At 50.3% G+C, this 18049-nt stretch overlaps 2 protein-coding genes across 2 annotated transcripts in view; both read left to right on the plus strand.

Annotated features, from left to right (window-relative positions):
* Positions 1 to 16387, plus strand: part of Tgfbi (transforming growth factor beta induced) — a 31384-nt gene extending 14997 nt beyond the window's left edge. The window contains exons 4-17 of the mRNA XM_021179856.1: positions 1358 to 1518; positions 1804 to 1968; positions 2188 to 2334; positions 4055 to 4196; positions 6636 to 6848; positions 7567 to 7704; positions 8254 to 8399; positions 9497 to 9633; positions 10306 to 10436; positions 12666 to 12790; positions 13578 to 13680; positions 14156 to 14235; positions 15033 to 15057; positions 15741 to 16387. Of these exons, the coding sequence (XP_021035515.1) occupies positions 1358 to 1518; positions 1804 to 1968; positions 2188 to 2334; positions 4055 to 4196; positions 6636 to 6848; positions 7567 to 7704; positions 8254 to 8399; positions 9497 to 9633; positions 10306 to 10436; positions 12666 to 12790; positions 13578 to 13680; positions 14156 to 14235; positions 15033 to 15057; positions 15741 to 15781 (1754 nt within the window). The 3' untranslated portion in view covers positions 15782 to 16387. The remainder of the gene's footprint in view (positions 1 to 1357; positions 1519 to 1803; positions 1969 to 2187; positions 2335 to 4054; positions 4197 to 6635; positions 6849 to 7566; positions 7705 to 8253; positions 8400 to 9496; positions 9634 to 10305; positions 10437 to 12665; positions 12791 to 13577; positions 13681 to 14155; positions 14236 to 15032; positions 15058 to 15740) is intronic.
* Positions 16388 to 17804: 1417 nt separating this feature from the next.
* LOC110308373 (transforming growth factor-beta-induced protein ig-h3-like) overlaps positions 17805 to 18049 on the plus strand; it is a 4624-nt gene continuing 4379 nt past the window's right edge. The window contains exon 1 of the mRNA XM_029468227.1: positions 17805 to 17835. Coding sequence (XP_029324087.1) covers positions 17805 to 17835 — 31 coding nt within the window. The remainder of the gene's footprint in view (positions 17836 to 18049) is intronic.

Genomic DNA, 18049 nt, shown 5'->3' on the forward strand with positions numbered 1-18049 from the left:
AGAAGAAGAAGAAGAAGAAGAAGAAGAAGAAGAAGAAGAAGAAGAAGAAGAAGAAGAAGAAGAAGAGGGGAGGAAGAGGGGAGGAAGAGGAAGAGGAAGAGGAAGAGGAAGAGGAAGAGGAAGAGGAAGAAGTATCATGCAAAGAGAATAGGGTCCCAGCCTGGTGGGGAGCATGAGGTGGAGTTGTCCTTCCCATGTGTTCACTGGAGCCATGAGTTGGCAGAGGATGGAAGATGAAAAAGTCTTTCTCCCATGTTACTCATGACCCTCATTCAACAGGTAGAGAAAAACCTTTGCTAGTCTGCCAGGCCTCTTCCCAGTGGCTGCAGGCTCTGGCCTGATGGTGATTCTCTGGTTCTGATGGTGATTCTCAGAGCACCCAACAAGGCCAGCCTGTTAGCCAGTCGAGTTGCCATTAGCCCTGCTGGGGCTCAGACAGGACAACATGGTCTCTGGCCTCTGGAGTACAGCCCAGGGAATAGGCAGCAGGCTAGATGGGCTTACCCATAGGCAACAAAGGGCCCACCAATGGCCACGCTGGGCCAAAGATGGCATGATGCCTGTGAATTTCACCAGCACCTTCAGTGGCACACACAGTCAAGCAGGCTTTGTGTTTTATCTTTGACGTTCAAGGTAGTCTTAAGATTCAGATACGAGCAGAAATTTAAATGGCAACGCAATTTGATTTAGTGTCAAGATTATGAAGACATGTTATCGTTGCCAGGGTTGTGGCATTGCCAACCCAAGCAGAAGAGCAGTTGAAGACATACGATTGGAGACTTAACTCTGAGGTGACAGTTTCAGGTTATTTAAATACAAACGTTAGTCTGTGTGTGGTGGTACACATCCGTTATCCCAGCTCTCAGGGAGCCGAGTCAGGAGGATCACCAGGAGTTGGAGGCCAGCCTGGGGCTACAGAGTGAGTTCATCTTAGAAAGCCCTTCTGGTTGCCATCTAAGAGGTCAGACCTTGAAAAATACACAAAGACTTGGAAGACTTACAGCTCTTTCTTTCTAGCAAAGCTGCTAGGGAAATCTTTACAAGGGTTAGTAATCTCCCACCTGTTTCCACCCACTTTAAATGCACAGGAGCAAAAAGCCCTCCTCTGCTGTGTTTAAAGCAATTAGACATTTAGAGATTACCCATCAGGCTGTTCAGCACGGGGAGGCATCTGACTCCTGTGATTCTAAGAAGCTCGTGAGTTGTAAGCACATCCATCAACAGATGTCTGGGTTTCCACCCCTCCCACGCCCCTTCCTCTGCAGTTGTGCCCACTGTCATTCCTGACAAAGGATGGAGGGCACAACTCCATCCTGGAATGGATTCACTCCTGTCCTTCTGGCCTCTGCCTCCGCAGCTCTTCCGCTCTCAAATCTGTACGAGACCATGGGAGTTGTGGGATCGACCACCACACAGCTGTATACAGACCGCACAGAAAAGCTGAGGCCTGAGATGGAGGGACCCGGAAGCTTCACCATCTTTGCTCCTAGCAACGAGGCCTGGTCTTCCTTGCCTGCGGTGAGAGGAGCCTTCTGCCCAGGGGAGTGCTGGGAACTGCCCTTCCCCAGAGGTCTGGGCACACAGTGGGATTCTGTAGTGACATTCTTTCCTTTAACACGCTCCCAGCCCCAAGGAAAGTGAAAGCAGGCCTCCCCAGTGCCTTCCAGTGTCCCCCAACTTCCCACAGATGCCCACTAAAGGAGGACTCCCTCTTAGAAGAGGCATCTAGGTCCACTTGGGGCAGGTGCCCCTCCCTTGAACACAGGGCTGCTGCCTCTTAACTGTCAAGTCCTTTCTTTCTAGGAAGTGCTGGACTCCCTGGTGAGCAACGTCAACATCGAACTGCTCAATGCTCTCCGCTACCACATGGTGGACAGGCGGGTCCTGACCGATGAGCTCAAGCACGGCATGACCCTCACCTCCATGTACCAGAATTCCAACATCCAGATCCATCACTATCCCAATGGGGTAGGGGCATCCCCAGTTACCCAGTACTGTCCTCTGTCCACAGTGGGATCATCGGGGCTGTCGCTTTCTAGAATTCTGTCCTGTGATTTGATAAACCTTAGGCTGGCCCTTGCCTCCTGGGTGTTCACCACAGACATCCTGCCCCTGGCTGTGGACCCGCTGTTCCCTCTCCTGGAAACCTCTTGTCTTACTCACACAACCTTGCTTCTCCTCTGGCAGATTGTAACTGTTAACTGTGCCCGGCTGCTGAAGGCTGACCACCATGCGACCAACGGTGTGGTGCATCTCATTGACAAGGTCATTTCCACCATTACCAACAACATCCAGCAGATCATTGAGATTGAGGACACTTTTGAGACACTTCGGGTAAGGGACTTCTTGGAATAGAAGCCCAGGCTGGGGACACATGGCCTCCTGGAAGGCACCTGCCAGGGTGTCTTCTACAGGAGGATATAAGGATGTCCCCAGTGTGGTTACGTGGAGAAGACTCTAAAGAGCACCAGGCTGGACAGAGCCTGAGAAATGCCCCTGTTATAAAGCTTATCTTCCCTTGGCTCTTCTGGACAATGCCGCCGTGTCACAGTAGAGACAGAGTCCTCTGAGCCTTGGGGCTGAGCTGTGAGGTCCAACAGTGTGAGGACTTCCTTTCTGATGTTCCTTCCCAGGAACATAGAACACTATAACAATGGCTTGTCAGCTAGTATGATGCTTCTAAGACCACAGGTCCCAGCCTGGGGCCTCACACCCATCTTTCTTTGGAACATAGACATAGCAGGGAAGCTCTCTGTGTAGACTCAGGAGTGTAGACTCTGACTCTGGAGCTGGATGCTAACTGTCCTCAGACCAAAGGCGTATGTCCAGCAACTGGAAAGGCAAGCGGTTCCTGTTGGCACCGGCCAAGCAGGAGGAAGCAGGCGCAGGCTGCCGTGTCAGGGTTTTGTCTGATTCAAGGAGGACTTCCTAACCACAAAGCACACGAGTGGCAGTGAGCAACCCCGCCCTGGAGATCGCCAACACAGAGACAAACACTCTGGCATGGGCACAGAGGGGCTGTGGTGTTTGGGGAGCGCTCTTAGCTGGCTCAGAGGCCCCCAGGGAGTCTGGCTTTTGAGGTGCTTTTCCCTGCCTTTCTCTGGGTCTGCAAGGGAATGTTACCCCAAGGCTGACAGCACAGACTTTCCTATTTTCAGCAGAGTCCTTCCTATTGAGGGGCTTGCACTTACAGATGGAAATGATAGGAAGAAAATTTCCTCTTTTTGATTCTGCTTTGACCCTCCCTGATACCCATTTTTTTTTCCCCCTTCGAACACATGCTTCTTAGACCACGTCACTCTCCAAGTCTAGGTGCCAGGGGTCAGAGTGAACAAAGTGGCTACCATTCTTTCTGGGAAGACAGATGAGACTTGTGCAAGGAAGGACAGCGAGATGAGCTTGAGGTAGTGAGCAGAAGAATGGTTGCAGGTGTAGCCCAGGAGTGATGGCCAGGGAAAAATGAAGGAAGAGAACAGCTTGCATTGCTCCACCCCACTGCAGATGCTTCGCTGCTGCAGAGGAGCATGGAGGAAGCCTGTGAACTGAGTATCCTGGAGCCCTTATTAACCAGGAGGAGCCTCTCTATTGGGGAGCATTGAGAAGCACCTTGGCCTGTTAGGATATTGTTCTAGATGCTATCCACACTGTATAATCATTCATAAGGACTCTGCTAACCGTGGGATTACAGCTGGGAGACATGACAGTCAGGGTGACTTTCATCTGGGGATCTGTCCCAAGAGGAGTGGCATTTTGGTCAAGGTTTGAAGGAATAGGAATCCAAGAAGAAAAGAAAGAGGAAGAGAGGTAGGGGGAGCTACAGGGAGAGAGGCCCAGAGTCAGGAAGGAGTAAAGTCATCCACACTTGAAAGATGGTCAACTCAGCTGGAACACAGGCCAGGGTCCATGGAGTCCATGGTAAGATAGACCTTCAGCCAGGCTTCTTTCTCACTTGGGATTCCTCTAAGTGTCTCGTGTCCTCTGGGGAGGCATAGCCAGGGTGTGTGCGTCTTGCCAGGTGAGCCTAGGAAGGTTTTATTCTCCCTTCCCTACACAGGCCGCCGTGGCTGCATCAGGACTCAATACCGTGCTGGAGGGCGACGGCCAGTTCACACTCTTGGCCCCAACCAATGAGGCCTTTGAGAAGATCCCTGCTGAGACCTTGAACCGCATCCTGGGTGACCCAGAGGCCCTGAGAGGTGAGAACCCTCAGCTCCTTGCTGCCTCATGGAGCAGCTCGAGTGAACGCTGGCCTCTGCTAACGCCATGAGTTTCAGGATGTCCCCTACAACCCTGGCTTATGTTAACTCCCAATGGCCATGTCTTAATAGAAGCCAAGCAGAGACAGTGCTAAAAGTCCCCAGCTTACCCTGGTCAAATTAAGGAAACAAAAACTTAGTGGCCAAGACAGGCAGGTGGATGTGTGAAAGCTTCAAGAGCTTGGACGAATTGGGGGTGGGTGGCTAGCAATCACATCCTTCAAGAGGGATTATTATGGTGACCTTCTATATCTTCCTATGTCTGGCCAGAGCAATCAATGGTCAGTTGATTTCCATTGCTGATTCCATCTTTCAGCTCCTAAGTTCAGCATAGACGGTAGATTAGGAGGGGGCCCACCCTTCTTTCTCTTCACCCCTTTAATTCTAGAACTTCTGAAGGATCACTAAGTACTAAGCTGCCTAGTGAACCCTTAGGCCCTGTACAGTGTACCCCACTTACATTCTTCCTCCTAAATGTCACTAAGTGTGACATCGTTTAAAGCTACCTTGGCTGTGTGCCAGGTATGATGCTTGATGGGTTACAGAGACCCTTCCCAGACATGGGAAGAAAGAGACCCTTCAGAAAGCACAGATGGCATCTGTGCCTGGATGAGAGTGGTCCTTCAAAAATGCCTGTTCCGCCACATTGTGTCTTCCAGGAAGTTGAAGCCCGGTGGGCAGCAGGCTTCAAAACAGGCCATTGAGATGATACGATTGGTTCACTGATGGGATGGGCAGGGTTGGGGTCTACAGCTTCAAGGGCTAGGAAGCTTCCTGGAAGAGGTGCAGGCTGCATCACAGCACATGTACCGGAAATAACCAGATTAGGAAGAGGAAAGGTTTCATTTGGCTCACGGTCTTAGACACGTTATTTCATAATCACCTGGCCCCACGGCTTTCAAACCTGTGGCTTTAGGGGGTGGGCACTAAATGGCCTAAAGGCCCCACACTAACTCTACTTCCCAATAGCACCACCCTGGGGTGGGGGCAAGACTTTAACATACAGCATCCAAACCATAAATGCATTGAAAGATCTTTTGTACAGAGCACAAAGATTTTTATATTCATTGATATCAGAACTCATTATGAGAGGCCTTTTGAATACCTGCTGCTGCTAGGCAATGTCCAGTTTGCTCACAGCAGGGGGCTGCCCTCTACTGCTATAGCTACAGTCTTGAAGGAAGAGGGTTGGGGTCTATACCAACAGTGCCCTGTTTTGTCTCTAGGTGGTTGGCAGACAAGCAGGAAGCAGCCCTGGGCTGCCATATCTTGTTTGAAGCCTGGCTTCTGGTCCTGTCCTTCTCGCCTCTGTGTGTCCCTGACTTCACCCTAGGAGTTCAGTTTATTTTTCTAAGAAGCATGATCCCCCAAAGGCCTCATTCCTATCAGGTCGTCTTGCTGTTTTAAGACAGGGTTCACTCTATGTCCAGGCTGTCCTGAAGCATACCACCATGCTTGGTCCCGCACAGTCTGCCCATCCTCTACTGACTGAGTTGTATCAGTACTGGCTTTTAGAGTCTGTCCAGCATCCTGAGGCCTCTGCTAGCTTCCTCCTAACTGTGACAGAGCAGTTTTGGTTCCCACACTTAACGAAGTGGTGAAGCTGAGACAAAGGATCTTGATTGGACAGCAGCAGTCTGGGAATCTGTGAGCTCAGGGTGGGGGCGGGGCATGTCCTTGACTGGACCTTGCTGCTTCCTCCATTACAGAGGTCGTGTATGCCCGAGAGCCTACTAGGGTGTGGGTTGAGAGGCTTTGGCTTCTGAGTGCCCCAGTACGAACCTCTGAAGCAGCAAGCACCCAGACGGATGAGTGAGCATCCTCTCAGACAGACCCAAGAAGATGTCAAGAAGACATCTGAGTCTGTTGATGGAGACCCCACCCTTCTACCTTCAAGCCTGTAGCTAGAGCAGCATAGGGCAGGCCCCTGCTTTGAGCAAAAAGGATTGCACAGCTGTCCTCCAGGATGGTTTATATTATTTCCTGCCTCATTCAATGTCTTATAAAGGCTTAAGGCTTCAAAGACCCACAAGGGGTCTACTGGAGCTTTCGCCTTCTCCCTGGCCCATTGGGAGAGTTCACCCTGAGGCCCAGGGCTCATGAGCTAACGGCTGGAGTTTCTCTGTTGAGAAGAGGTTTTCATTTCAGGTTGAGGAGGCTAAGTAGCTGGCCCAGGATCCCACAGCTGGTCGGCAGTTATGGGATTTAAACTCGGGCAGTCTAACCACAGTATCCCAGTGGTTTTAGTTGGTGGTAGGCAAGAGATGAGGATGTGGGCCCTGTGGTACTCTAGCAAAATTCTCAGCCATGGGGAAGCTGGGAACTAGCTCCTGCATCCAGCCACAGCAGGCTCTAGACCTGTATCCTCTTCTGTCACAGACCTGCTAAACAACCACATTCTGAAGTCGGCCATGTGCGCTGAGGCCATTGTCGCTGGAATGTCCATGGAGACCCTGGGGGGCACCACACTGGAGGTGGGCTGCAGTGGGGACAAGCTCACCATCAACGGGAAGGCTGTCATCTCCAACAAAGACATCCTGGCCACCAACGGTGTCATTCACTTCATTGATGAACTGCTTATCCCAGATTCAGGTAGGTAGGCCTCCTGAGGGGAGGGGGAAGCGAGGGGCTCTCTCCTTCCCAGTTTCCTGTCCCTTCTGGAACCATGGTGACAGAGACAGGCATATTCAGCAGTCTTTTGGGCTACTTCTTGCCCTTGGGACAGCACACAGCCCTGTACCTTCTGTGAACCTGAAGTTCTGTAGGAAATAAGAAGTCTTAGGCTTCCAGTATGGAGTCTAGGCACAGGACACTGTCTTGAGGTAACCAGAAGACACCATCTTAGAACCCTTTCTGGTCTTGCATGCTATGGTTAGGTACAAAGGGCCATCACTAATGTCACAGCATTTGCTTTCCTTAGGCCACCCGGGGCCACTGACCCAGGGAAGATGACGGGATGGACTTTGGTTTCTAGTCAACCTGAGCATAGAAATCTCCCAGGAAAGAGCAATCTCTTCCTGTGGGAGTATCTTCTGAAACAGTGACACAGGCCATGCTGGCTCCTCTCCAGAGTCAAACGTCCTGGCCAAGCCAATCTGGGACCTGGGGAGAGTGCTGTCAACTGCTAAGTGACTGTCACCTACCTCCCTGCAGATTAGGTTTTCTGATGACAGGGACAATGCTTGGCTCCTTTGTGTTTAGAAGGCTGGTGACTAACAAGATGAAGTTCGTGCAGATGTCTGTCCCACTCTGGACCGTGACATAGTCACACCTCCCGTTACCTTTTGGGCTCCATTTCTTCTTCCTGTAGCCAAGACACTCCTTGAGCTGGCTGCGGAATCTGACGTCTCCACTGCCGTTGACATCCTCAAACAAGCTGGCCTCGACACTCATCTCTCTGGGAAAGAACAGTTGACCTTCCTGGCCCCCCTGAATTCTGTGTTCAAAGGTAATGTGGGGAAAAGCACCCTGCTGTTCTGTTGTCTCTGGGACAGCTGCCCCAACCCTACAGCCCTGCCCTGATTTACAACGGCCTTGGAACCTTCCGCCTACCATAGTCCAAAGCAGATGTGATTCTATCAGAAACTTTGGACTACCTGTTGTTTATTTGAACCAGCCAAGAATGTATTGGGAGGGGGGGATCTTTTCCTCAGAGCTCAATACTTTGCCTCTGCCAGGAGAGTGGAGCAGCCCTCGGCTTTTGGTTTGCAGGGTCAACACTGATGTATATGGGCTGGGGTCAGCTGAGGTGCTGTTATGGGGACATGGAGAAAGTCTCCTCCTTCTGAGAGCAAAATGACAAGCATGCTCAGTAGCTGCACCTATTCTTTTCTCTAATAGTTGCTGAATGTTAAGGGGTTTTGACAGCCACCCTTACTTTCTGTCTCCATGTCCAAACCAAGGAGGGATGGGCAGGCTCTCTTCCACGTGTATCTCTCATCACACACCTTATCTCCGGAGCCTGTCTCTCTGGATCTGTCCATCCCTTCACTTGCAGATGGTGTCCCTCGCATCGACGCCCAGATGAAGACTTTGCTTCTGAACCACATGGTCAAAGAACAGCTGGCCTCCAAGTATCTGTACTCTGGACAGACACTGGACACGCTGGGTGGCAAAAAGCTGCGAGTCTTTGTTTATCGAAATGTAAGTAGTTCTAGGTCCTGATTCACACCCCCTCTTTGGCGTGTATTGTTTTATATATATATAAAACAATATATATATAATTCCTCAATGCGGGAAACGGGTGTGGCCGTATGGGCCAAGATGGTGCCCTGGCCCATTGCCAGGCCCCGCAAACCCCACATATTTACTGCCTTGCCCGAGCATGCGCAGTGAGGCTGCATGTGTGGGCTGCCTGCCAGGCTGGACTGTTCCTCATGATCCAGACCTGTCAGCCTATCGGTGACCGACCTGTGCTCGTGCCTGGAGCGTGTGTGATTTCTGATTGGATGAGGTGGGGTGGAGCAAGTATAAGACTATAGCCCTTGCTCTAAGTAGAAGAAGTTGTTGTAAGTAAAGCTGCAAGAAGGAGTAGAAGAAGCTGCTGGGGAAGAGAGCTGTAGGGAAAAAAGCCACAAGTAAAGAAGTTGCTGCATGAACCCGCCTTGGTGTCCATGTCGTTCTTGTCTTCACGGGTTGGAGACTGCGGAGACTGTGGTACTCAAGAGCCAGGAGCTTATGTAAGAACTGGCTTTCAATAAAGAGGAAGCGGTTTCTGGAAAGTGTGCAGGATTCTGGGTGACACTTCCTTTCCTGCAGGTTGGAGACTAAGGCTCAGCCTTAACTCAGTTGCTGAGTATGGAGGCTGCCTGGGACTCAGCAGGATGAACAGGGGGGAGTGGGGCAGAAACTTGGAGTCTTTCTAGGCTTGCCCCTGTAAAGCTAAGCTATCCTTGGTCCAAGACCTTCCCATATGGTCAACATGGTGTTGGTCTTGGTCTGGGACAAACAGGACCATTTGGCCAAAGATGTCCAACGGCTGATAAAATCAATCAGTCATGGACTCATCACTGGTTAAATCAACCAGTCGACTAGTCTGTCTATTTGATCTCTGTCAATAGACCTCTTGTGAGACTGACCTTGTCACACAGTCCCTGTGTGATTTTACCAGAGCCCCTCTGCCCCACCCTTCCCCGAGGAAACCTCTGTGTGTGATGCCATCACTGCTGGCCCTGAACAAGTCTGGAGGGCCCTGCCTGAGAAGATAACCATCTCGCTTTCTTTGCCCCTCTTTGGTGCAGAGCCTCTGCATTGAAAACAGCTGCATTGCTGCCCATGACAAGAGGGGACGGTTTGGGACCCTGTTCACCATGGACCGGATGTTGACACCCCCAATGGGGACAGTTATGGATGTCCTGAAGGGAGACAATCGTTTTAGGTAACCGATCTCATCACGGGGCCAGGCTTCTACCAAAGGGTCATGCTGGGTCTCAGCTCTTTTGCCCTACTTCCCAGGGGGTAACCTAATGCTGGTGACACACTGGTGTGACCATCCATGGTTAGGATATGGAGAGGGTGAGGGTGTCCTTGACACCTTAATTTGGGAAGCAGGGCTCCTGCAGTTGATACAATCCTCATACTCACAGAAAGGGGGAGGGAGCATTGTAATACTAAAACACAAGGATATCATCCCACCAGAAAGTCCTCAGGGAGCTAAGGGGCTTTAAGGACACACTACATCATTCTCTTTCTGCATCAACTGAAGCCACCAGGTCACTTTACTCTCTTGCCCTGATCCCTCTACTTCCAACTTGGTAGTTCTCCAATGAGTGCTGTCAAGCCAAGTGTTTCCTTAGTGCCCACTTGAGTCACCTGCCCACGGACTGGGAGGCTGGTCCTCTGCTTACCAGGATCACGTGCTTAGCAGACACTGACTCCGCCCGTCTCTGGGTCAGCCATACCAATTCTCCCCTTTTCTCTTCCTTCATCCCCTCTGGCTGTTGGTTCTGCATATGACATTGATGCCTAGTGAGGAGGTGACAACAGACCTTCCTTCTGGGTGGAGAGGGCATGGAGAGTGAGCTGTCATTTTCTTTGTGTTTGTCTGTAGCATGCTGGTGGCCGCCATCCAGTCTGCAGGACTCATGGAGATCCTCAACCGGGAAGGGGTCTATACTGTTTTTGCTCCCACCAATGAAGCGTTCCAAGCCATGCCTCCAGAAGAACTGAACAAACTCTTGGGTAAAGTCTAAGTTAAGCAGATCTCCCCACTGTTCTGAAAAGGCAGTCTCACGGGCCGCAGCAGGAGATAAGCAATGCCTTACAAAGGGACTTGGTGTTGAGGCTGTACTGTAGACATGTGGGCAGGATTAGGGGGACAGTAAATGGTGACAATGGCGAAAAATGGGATGGAGTGAGGGCAGGAATGGGGGTACTTTGGACAAGGGACACAGGAAACAGTCAGAGCCATTTATAGTAGGTGCATGGCAAAGGGGGCCCTGAGTATCACACCCTCCCTCGCTCCCTTCCTTCCTTCCTTCCTTCCTTCCTTCCTTCCTTCCTTCCTTCCTTCTTTCCTTCCTTCCTTCCTTCCTTCTTTCTTCCTCCTTCCTTGCCTCCTTCCTTCTTTCCTTTCTTCCTTCTTTTCTCCTTCCTTCCTTGCTTCCTCCTTCCTTGAGCCAGTTGACTTTCATCCGGTTATAAGAGGGCAGAGATGATACCATTTTGATTCCTTGGGCCCAGTGCCAAGCAAAAGGAAATTAGGCCAATGAGAATCAGTCCAGTCCCCGAGGTGTGCTTCCCAGTGGGGATCTGTGATAATGAAACCACTCACTTGCATTAAACGTCCTCAGAGATTTAAAAAAAAAAAAAAAAAGCCTTCCGAGAGGAACTTGGCTGAGGATGGTGGCTAAGAAACTGAGTGAGCTCTGCTTAAGCTGCTGAGCCTCAGTTTCCCAATTTTTTTAAAATGAGGTTGGCAAGGGTCCCCTGCTCACTGTGATATAAACAGAATGTGCACACAGGACAAGACACACATGCTCCATTGATAGTGGCAATGACAGTGAGGGGGATGGAGGATGGGCTTGAGCTCTGATGCGTGCACAGCCTTCCAGAAAGGCAAGCAAGGGGAGGAAGCAGTGTAGCCAGCCTCAGAGCAAACACTGTTTATCCATCCTTTCCAGCAGAATAGAAGGCTCAGGTTGCAGTCAGCAAGGAGCTAAATTTGTGTCCTGTTTAATTTTCTTTACGGCCAAGCAAATGCCTGTGTCTGTGGTGCTGACGCAGGTCCTTGGAAGAGGGGAGAAGTTCACGCTGAACATAAACTTCCCTTCCATCTCTCAGCCCTGTAAGAATAGAATATTCCCCAGGTGGCTTGTGCCTGCTCAAATTCCCTCCGTTGTCAGTTGTGTGAGAGTGGAGGAGGGGTATGGAGAAAGTTCCTCAAACAGCCCCAAAGTCCCCATGGCTAGAGGAAATGACGCCTGGGGAAGGAAGGATGACCCTGGTGTTGAAAGTCTGGACAGGAGGCCCTGGATCTAGGGGGTTGGCTTCTTTTTGCACCATGCTGTGGGCCGTATTTTTGTAGAAGGCGATCCCTTACCAGCTTCCATGTAGATGGCAGGGAGTTCCTTAGTATTGGTGGCTCTACCCCTTAGCTCTCTATAGATGTGTCAGTAACCAGAACTTTCTAAAATGCTTTAAATTTTCCTTTGAGTTTCATGACCCAGGGAATAGCCACTTAAGCCCCAGAGAAATCAGCTTTTGGCTGGCTCAGGGAGGATCGGAAACCGGGGGTGGGGGCTGGGGGAGCTGGCAGGTTTAGGTTCAGTCTCTCATGTAACTCAGAAAAGGCATCAATGCCTGCCCCAGTTGGCAGAGAAGTGGATGTGGCCTGGAAGGATGTGCACACAGGAAGGTGTGTGTGTGGGGGGGGGGGGGGGGGGGCTGCTCAGGGAACTGCCTCAGTCCTGACCTCATCGGCTCCACGGCTCCTCCAAAGCACAGCTGTTCAATCTTCCAAGTTCTCCCTCAAGGAAATAGCTATCTCCAGCCGAAAATGCACTTGAGGGCATAACGTGTAAATATTTCACTACTGTGTTATAGTCGGCGGGAGCCACGTCAAATGGTGAAGGGTCCCAGATGCTGATGCTGGAAAGGTCCCTGGCTTTCCAGGCAAATATTTAGCTCATGGAAACATGACTCATACTCAGAGAGGAGTATGGATTAACTCCTTCTTAGCCACCACGGAGCCTTGCTTAACCTGCTGGCTACAGAGCCATGTCACAGTCATGGTCATCTGCTCACCGTTAAGCAGATGGTAGGTCCTGGGCTATATACGCAGTGAGCATTTCTGCTTGTTCAGTGAGTCATCCTGTTCTGCAGAAACCACAGGTGTCTTCTCTTGTTCCAGAGCCTCATCGGCCACCGCTCTTGGGCTTAACAGTGTCTCCTCCCTCCTCAATCTTACAGCAAATGCCAAGGAACTTACCAACATCCTGAAGTACCACATTGGTGATGAAATCCTGGTTAGCGGAGGCATCGGGGCCCTGGTACGGCTGAAGTCTCTCCAAGGGGACAAACTGGAAGTCAGCTCGGTGGGTGATATGGATTGTGTAGAGGCGCTTTAGAAAGTAGGAAGTAGATACTCATCTCGAGAGAGCAGTCTCCTATCTTCTCCTCCAGCTCCATTCATCAATCTCTTGCATGAGCTGCATCTTAAGAGGTCCTCCCATGCTGCATCTTAAGAGGTCCTCCCATGCTGATGCTGCTCTTGGAGCATCTCTCACTGGGTACCCCTCAGCTTTAGATCTGTGTTCAGAGGGTTCCTACCTGGAAAGAGCCAGCCTGACTCAGCAGGACCCCATGTGGATAGGAGCTGGCTGTGGTTCTCTGTTCCTTTCTCTGGATCTTTGCCGTTCCCTGCTCACCAGTTCCCAGGGGAACATGGGAAGACATGGGGCGTGGAGAGAAGACAGGGAGAGATCTGTTTAACTTAAGGTTACTGAAGGTCTTTCAGGACTGGTTTCAGGTGTTGAGAACCTGTCTGTCACAGGCACATGGGCTATTCAAGAAAACATTCACCCTGAGGGCGCCTTCCCACCTATGTAGCTTCAAGGGGTTTTATGGCCTCTCTTGCACCTCAGCTCCTATTTCTGTTAAGAGACAGTCTCCTTGCCCCCCATTGCATTGAGGGTAAGAATCTAGCTAATTGCACTGTGCTGAGCCTACGTAAGGCAGGGGAAGTCTGCAGAGGGCAAGGGCAGCTGCTCACCAGCGAAGCCCGGCTACTTACTCACCAAATGGGTTCACAGTCAGTGGATGCCCACAGAGCACATGGAGCCAGAGAGCTCTGCATTTAACAACAGTTGTCTTTTCTCTTAGAAAAACAATGTAGTGAGTGTCAATAAGGAGCCTGTTGCCGAAACCGATATCATGGCCACAAACGGTGTGGTCTATGCCATCAACACTGTTCTGCAGCCGCCAGGTGAGGTCCTCTGTGTGGTCCTAACCTAACACTGCCCGTGAGTGTAGCTCACTGAGAAGTGAATCAGGGACTGTGGTTTTTTTTAAAAATTTATTTATTATTATAATTAAGTACACTGTAGCTGTCTTCAGACACACCAGAAGAGGGTGTCAGATCTCATTACAGGTGGTTGTGAGGGACCATGTGGTTGCTGGGAATTGAACTCAGGACCTTTGGAAGAGCAGTCAGTGCTCTTACCCGCTGAGCCATTTTGCCAACCCGGGACTGTGGTTTTAAGATGACATGCTACAGAACTTGAGGCATACTGCTGTCTTACCCCAACTCTGACATCATCCAGTATGAATATTTGTGTGGGTGCTGGTGGCAGAAAAGGCCCAGATGTTGTGTGTATACCTGGGGACAGTGGTGTCAGACTATGCGTGGCTATGTGTCCATTTGAGATACCGGTGGCAGACTGTTTTTCCTTTCTCTCTAGCCAACCGACCACAAGAACGAGGAGATGAGCTGGCAGATTCTGCCCTTGAAATCTTCAAACAGGCGTCAGCATATTCCAGGGTATGTGTTCCCTGCCACCAGTGGGCCACAGCTGAGGAAAGCGGCCCTAGGATCTACCTCACCAATGGGGGCAGTCACCCTGAGTCCATGCTGTGGCTATCTGGCTGTCCTGGCTGTCTGAATTTGTTTTTCAAGGCTAACCTATCTTCTGCAATGTGTTGGTTACTTCAGTGTGTGTGGAGTTGGGTCAAGCCAATCCTGTTAGAGCTTACTAAAGCTTTGGTTTCTAGAGAAGAGGTTTCAGGGTAGAGTCCTGACCCCAGATGCCAGAGTCGTAACATGGGCAATCCACTTTTGGATAGAGATCTCCTCCAGAAGGGCTGAACTCCTACTCTTGGGAGATGTTTCAGCTGACACACCAGCTCCCAGCTCTGGTCTCAATGAAGAAGCTTAGCTTGGGGTCCCCCAGGGATGTCTACCTTCTACATAAGTCCCCATCTGAAAAGGAGCTCATACAGCCAAAGGACACTCCCTGGAGGGCTCTTTGGAGCCTGTGGGTTCAAGTTTTCCCCTTCTCTCCTCTACCTCAGCATTTGTTTTAAGTGGGAACGGTAAAGTGCAAAGCCCCTCCATATGCAGGTTCTGTGACAATATGTACTAAGAAACCTGACGCCTCAGGGTGGCATAGCACAGCTACAGTCCCACTCCAGATGACTGCTACAAGTTCCAGGCCAGCTTGGTCTACATGTCAAGTTCCAGACCAGCCAGGGGGAAGGGAAGGAGAGAGGGAGAGACAGAGGAGGGAAGAAGAAAACAAAAGAAACCTTGATCTGCTCTTGTGTTTATTTGTTCCTTAGGCTGCCCAGAGGTCTGTGCGACTTGGTAAGTATCTAACTTTACAGTCCCATCTGAGCTAGTGAGTCCCCAGCTGTCCCTAGCAGACCCAAGCCTGCAATCTGTTGTGTACAGATTGAAACATGGCACACAGTAAAACAAGTGTGGCCTCCAGGTCAGAGGAGCATGGTAAATGGGGGGTCAGACACAGAGAATCAAGTTTCCCTCTCTGTAACATGGACATAGTGGAGTAACAGCCTCTTAGGTGGGTGTGACACGGGGCTCAGGGATCCTGGGAAGACTGCACAGGGCTTGGCAGGTGCCCGCTCTGAGGATATCACTCCACACTATAAGATGAGGAATTCTACCAGCCTCCAAAGCCCCTGCTGTGTACAGGAACAGGGGAACATGGCAGAGGGAAGCCACGTGGCTTCTGTCCCTGAGATTCTGAAGCTGGGCCTGATGGTACACAATCCTAACTCCTTGGTGATCTGAGGCAGGAGGATTGCAAGCTGTAGGCCTAGATAGGCTATGGGATGTGTGCAAAGCTGATCAGTCTAGTGACACCTCATAAATAAGTGGGAAAGGGGTGTTGACAATCGCCTTTGCCTGGCATGCATGCCGCTCTGGGTTCATCCCCCTAGTACCAAGACTGAAAGATTAAATAAGAGTCCCAGACAGACAGTGGGGTACCTGCACCTCACTGGTTTTCGTGCATCTCATTTTTTCAGCCCCTGTCTATCAGCGGTTACTGGAGAGGATGAAGCATTAGCAGGAAGACCGAGGAGGAGAGCCCTGCAGCAGCTTCCCGCCAGTTTCTCTCAGTTTGCCAAAGAGACCATTGAATGTTTTTGAAACCAAAGAGCACACTTCCAACATACATGGGCTGCACCATATTGAGATCTGAGCCTTAGACGGGTAGGGAAGGGGTTAAGGGGAGAAAGGTTCTTTTTAGCTTTCGATCCCTCCAAACGTGGTTGTTAACCCATTGAATATACAGATCTGGCAGTCATAGCTTGGCACCAAATTCCCGAAAGGACCTCTCCAAAGCATGGAATTTCCCGACTGTGCCAAGGGCCTGGATAAAGGGGAACTACGGCATCTTGGAGCTCACAAATGTGAATCAAGCAGTCCGACATTCTGGAAACCCCTGGCATGGTTCTGTAAAGCTCTTGTACCGCTGGAGAAACGGCATCACTATAAGCTATGAGTTGAACTGTTTCTGTCAAGTATGTCTTGTGTCCACACATGGTTTGGATGCTTCTATATTGGCCCTGCCCAGGTAGAAAGGAAAGGGTAAGAAGAACATGTAGAATCCAGATTCCCTGAGTGTGAGGAACCCATGGTGCATTTGTAATAATAAAACCAGAGAAACAAACACCTGTGTGCTAGCTGCGTGCTGGGGATAGGTTCTGCTCCTTGGTGCCTGCCTGCAAGCTGCGTCATCCCCCAAGTCTTCCCAAGAGCTGGTCAGCAGGGACCCCTGAGGGTGGTTATTTGGAATAGTTTCAGCAAGTGGCCGTTGGATGCCCACACAGCTTATGACAATGTGAACCTAACCCTGTTTGGATGTGTTTTCACCTAGTCCAGCATCTTTGGTTTTCATGTCAACCCAATACTGCACCCTCTTGTTACCCTGAAACTCCTACTCCTTCCTTCCAGGAATGAGATGCGATCTTGGGTTGGGCTTTTGACAGCTTAGTCTTGCCAATATAGATTGTCATACAAGGAATGAGAGGGACATTCAAGGAAGGGAGAATGAATATTAGTAACAACAACAACAACAAAAACAAAAAAACTGAGGCTGGAGCCTATCTCCTGGCTCCCAGAGACCAACACCCAACAAGAGAGCTAGTCTTCCCAGGCTCTGCCTCCTGGGCCAAGCCATATGCAAGTCTCTCTCCTGCTCCCTCAACCTATGGCATCTAGACTATGCTCAGCACTCTGGGGTCAATGCTATGTGGCTGTGGTAGTGACTTAACATCAAAGGCCTTCTATGTAACAGATGGTGACCTGCTTCCTGGTGTTTGCGGATATGAGGGTAATAGAAGACATGGTCTATAGAGTTCTGTACAGTGTTACAAACTTGATATCATGTCTTCTAAGATTCCCATGATCCTTGATCCATACTTCACTTGGGTCTTTCCTGAAGGCAGCCTGTATTCCTGGAGAATGGGACAGCTCCTCCCATCCACACCCTCCTCTGCTGTGGGGGGCTCACTCCATCCAGTGGAGCCCACTCTACTTCACAGATACAACACACACACACACATACACACATACATATACATACACATACACACACATGCACACATACACATGTACACACACATGCACACATACACACACACACACACACGTAGTTAAAACATAGCACCAGTCAATTCTGGGACTAGGGTGATGGACAAGGCAAGAAGTCTCCTTACATAGTTTTGAGTCTAGAGGAAGACAGATATTATATCAGTGCATTAAAATTGATCATCTGGAGGGATGGATAGATGGCTCTGCTTAGAAAGGTGTGCTGCTCTCACAAAAGAACCTGAGTTGCATTCCCAGCACCCATGCCCTGAAGTTTACAACCACCCGCAAACTCCAGCACCAGGGGTCTCATGCCCTCTTCTGTTCTCAGTGGTCACATATACACACAGTTAATAAATCCCTTTTTCAAAAAAAAAAAAACCCACTCATTCCTCATATACACAGGTATCTTTTAAGGGTCACACACACTCATCTTAGGTCCTGGGTAACAGATGTATCTTAGTGGTCATGAACGTTCCCTGTGAGTGGAGCAGAGAATGGCCGCTCAGCTAATGGCACTAGTGTCCAGTAACAAAGGAACCTGAGGAAATGGAGGTGTCTTAGTTAGGGTTTTACTGCTGTGAACAGACACCATGACCAATACAACTCTTATAAGGACAACACTTAATTGGGGGTGGCTTACAGGATCAGAGGTTCAGTCCATTATCATGAAGGTGGGAACATGGCAGCATCCAGGCAAACACAGTGCAGGAGGAGATGAGAGTTCCACATCTTCATCTGA

This window comes from Mus caroli, chromosome 13 (genome assembly GCF_900094665.2).
Source record: "Mus caroli chromosome 13, CAROLI_EIJ_v1.1, whole genome shotgun sequence".
Lineage (NCBI taxonomy): Eukaryota > Metazoa > Chordata > Mammalia > Rodentia > Muridae > Mus > Mus caroli.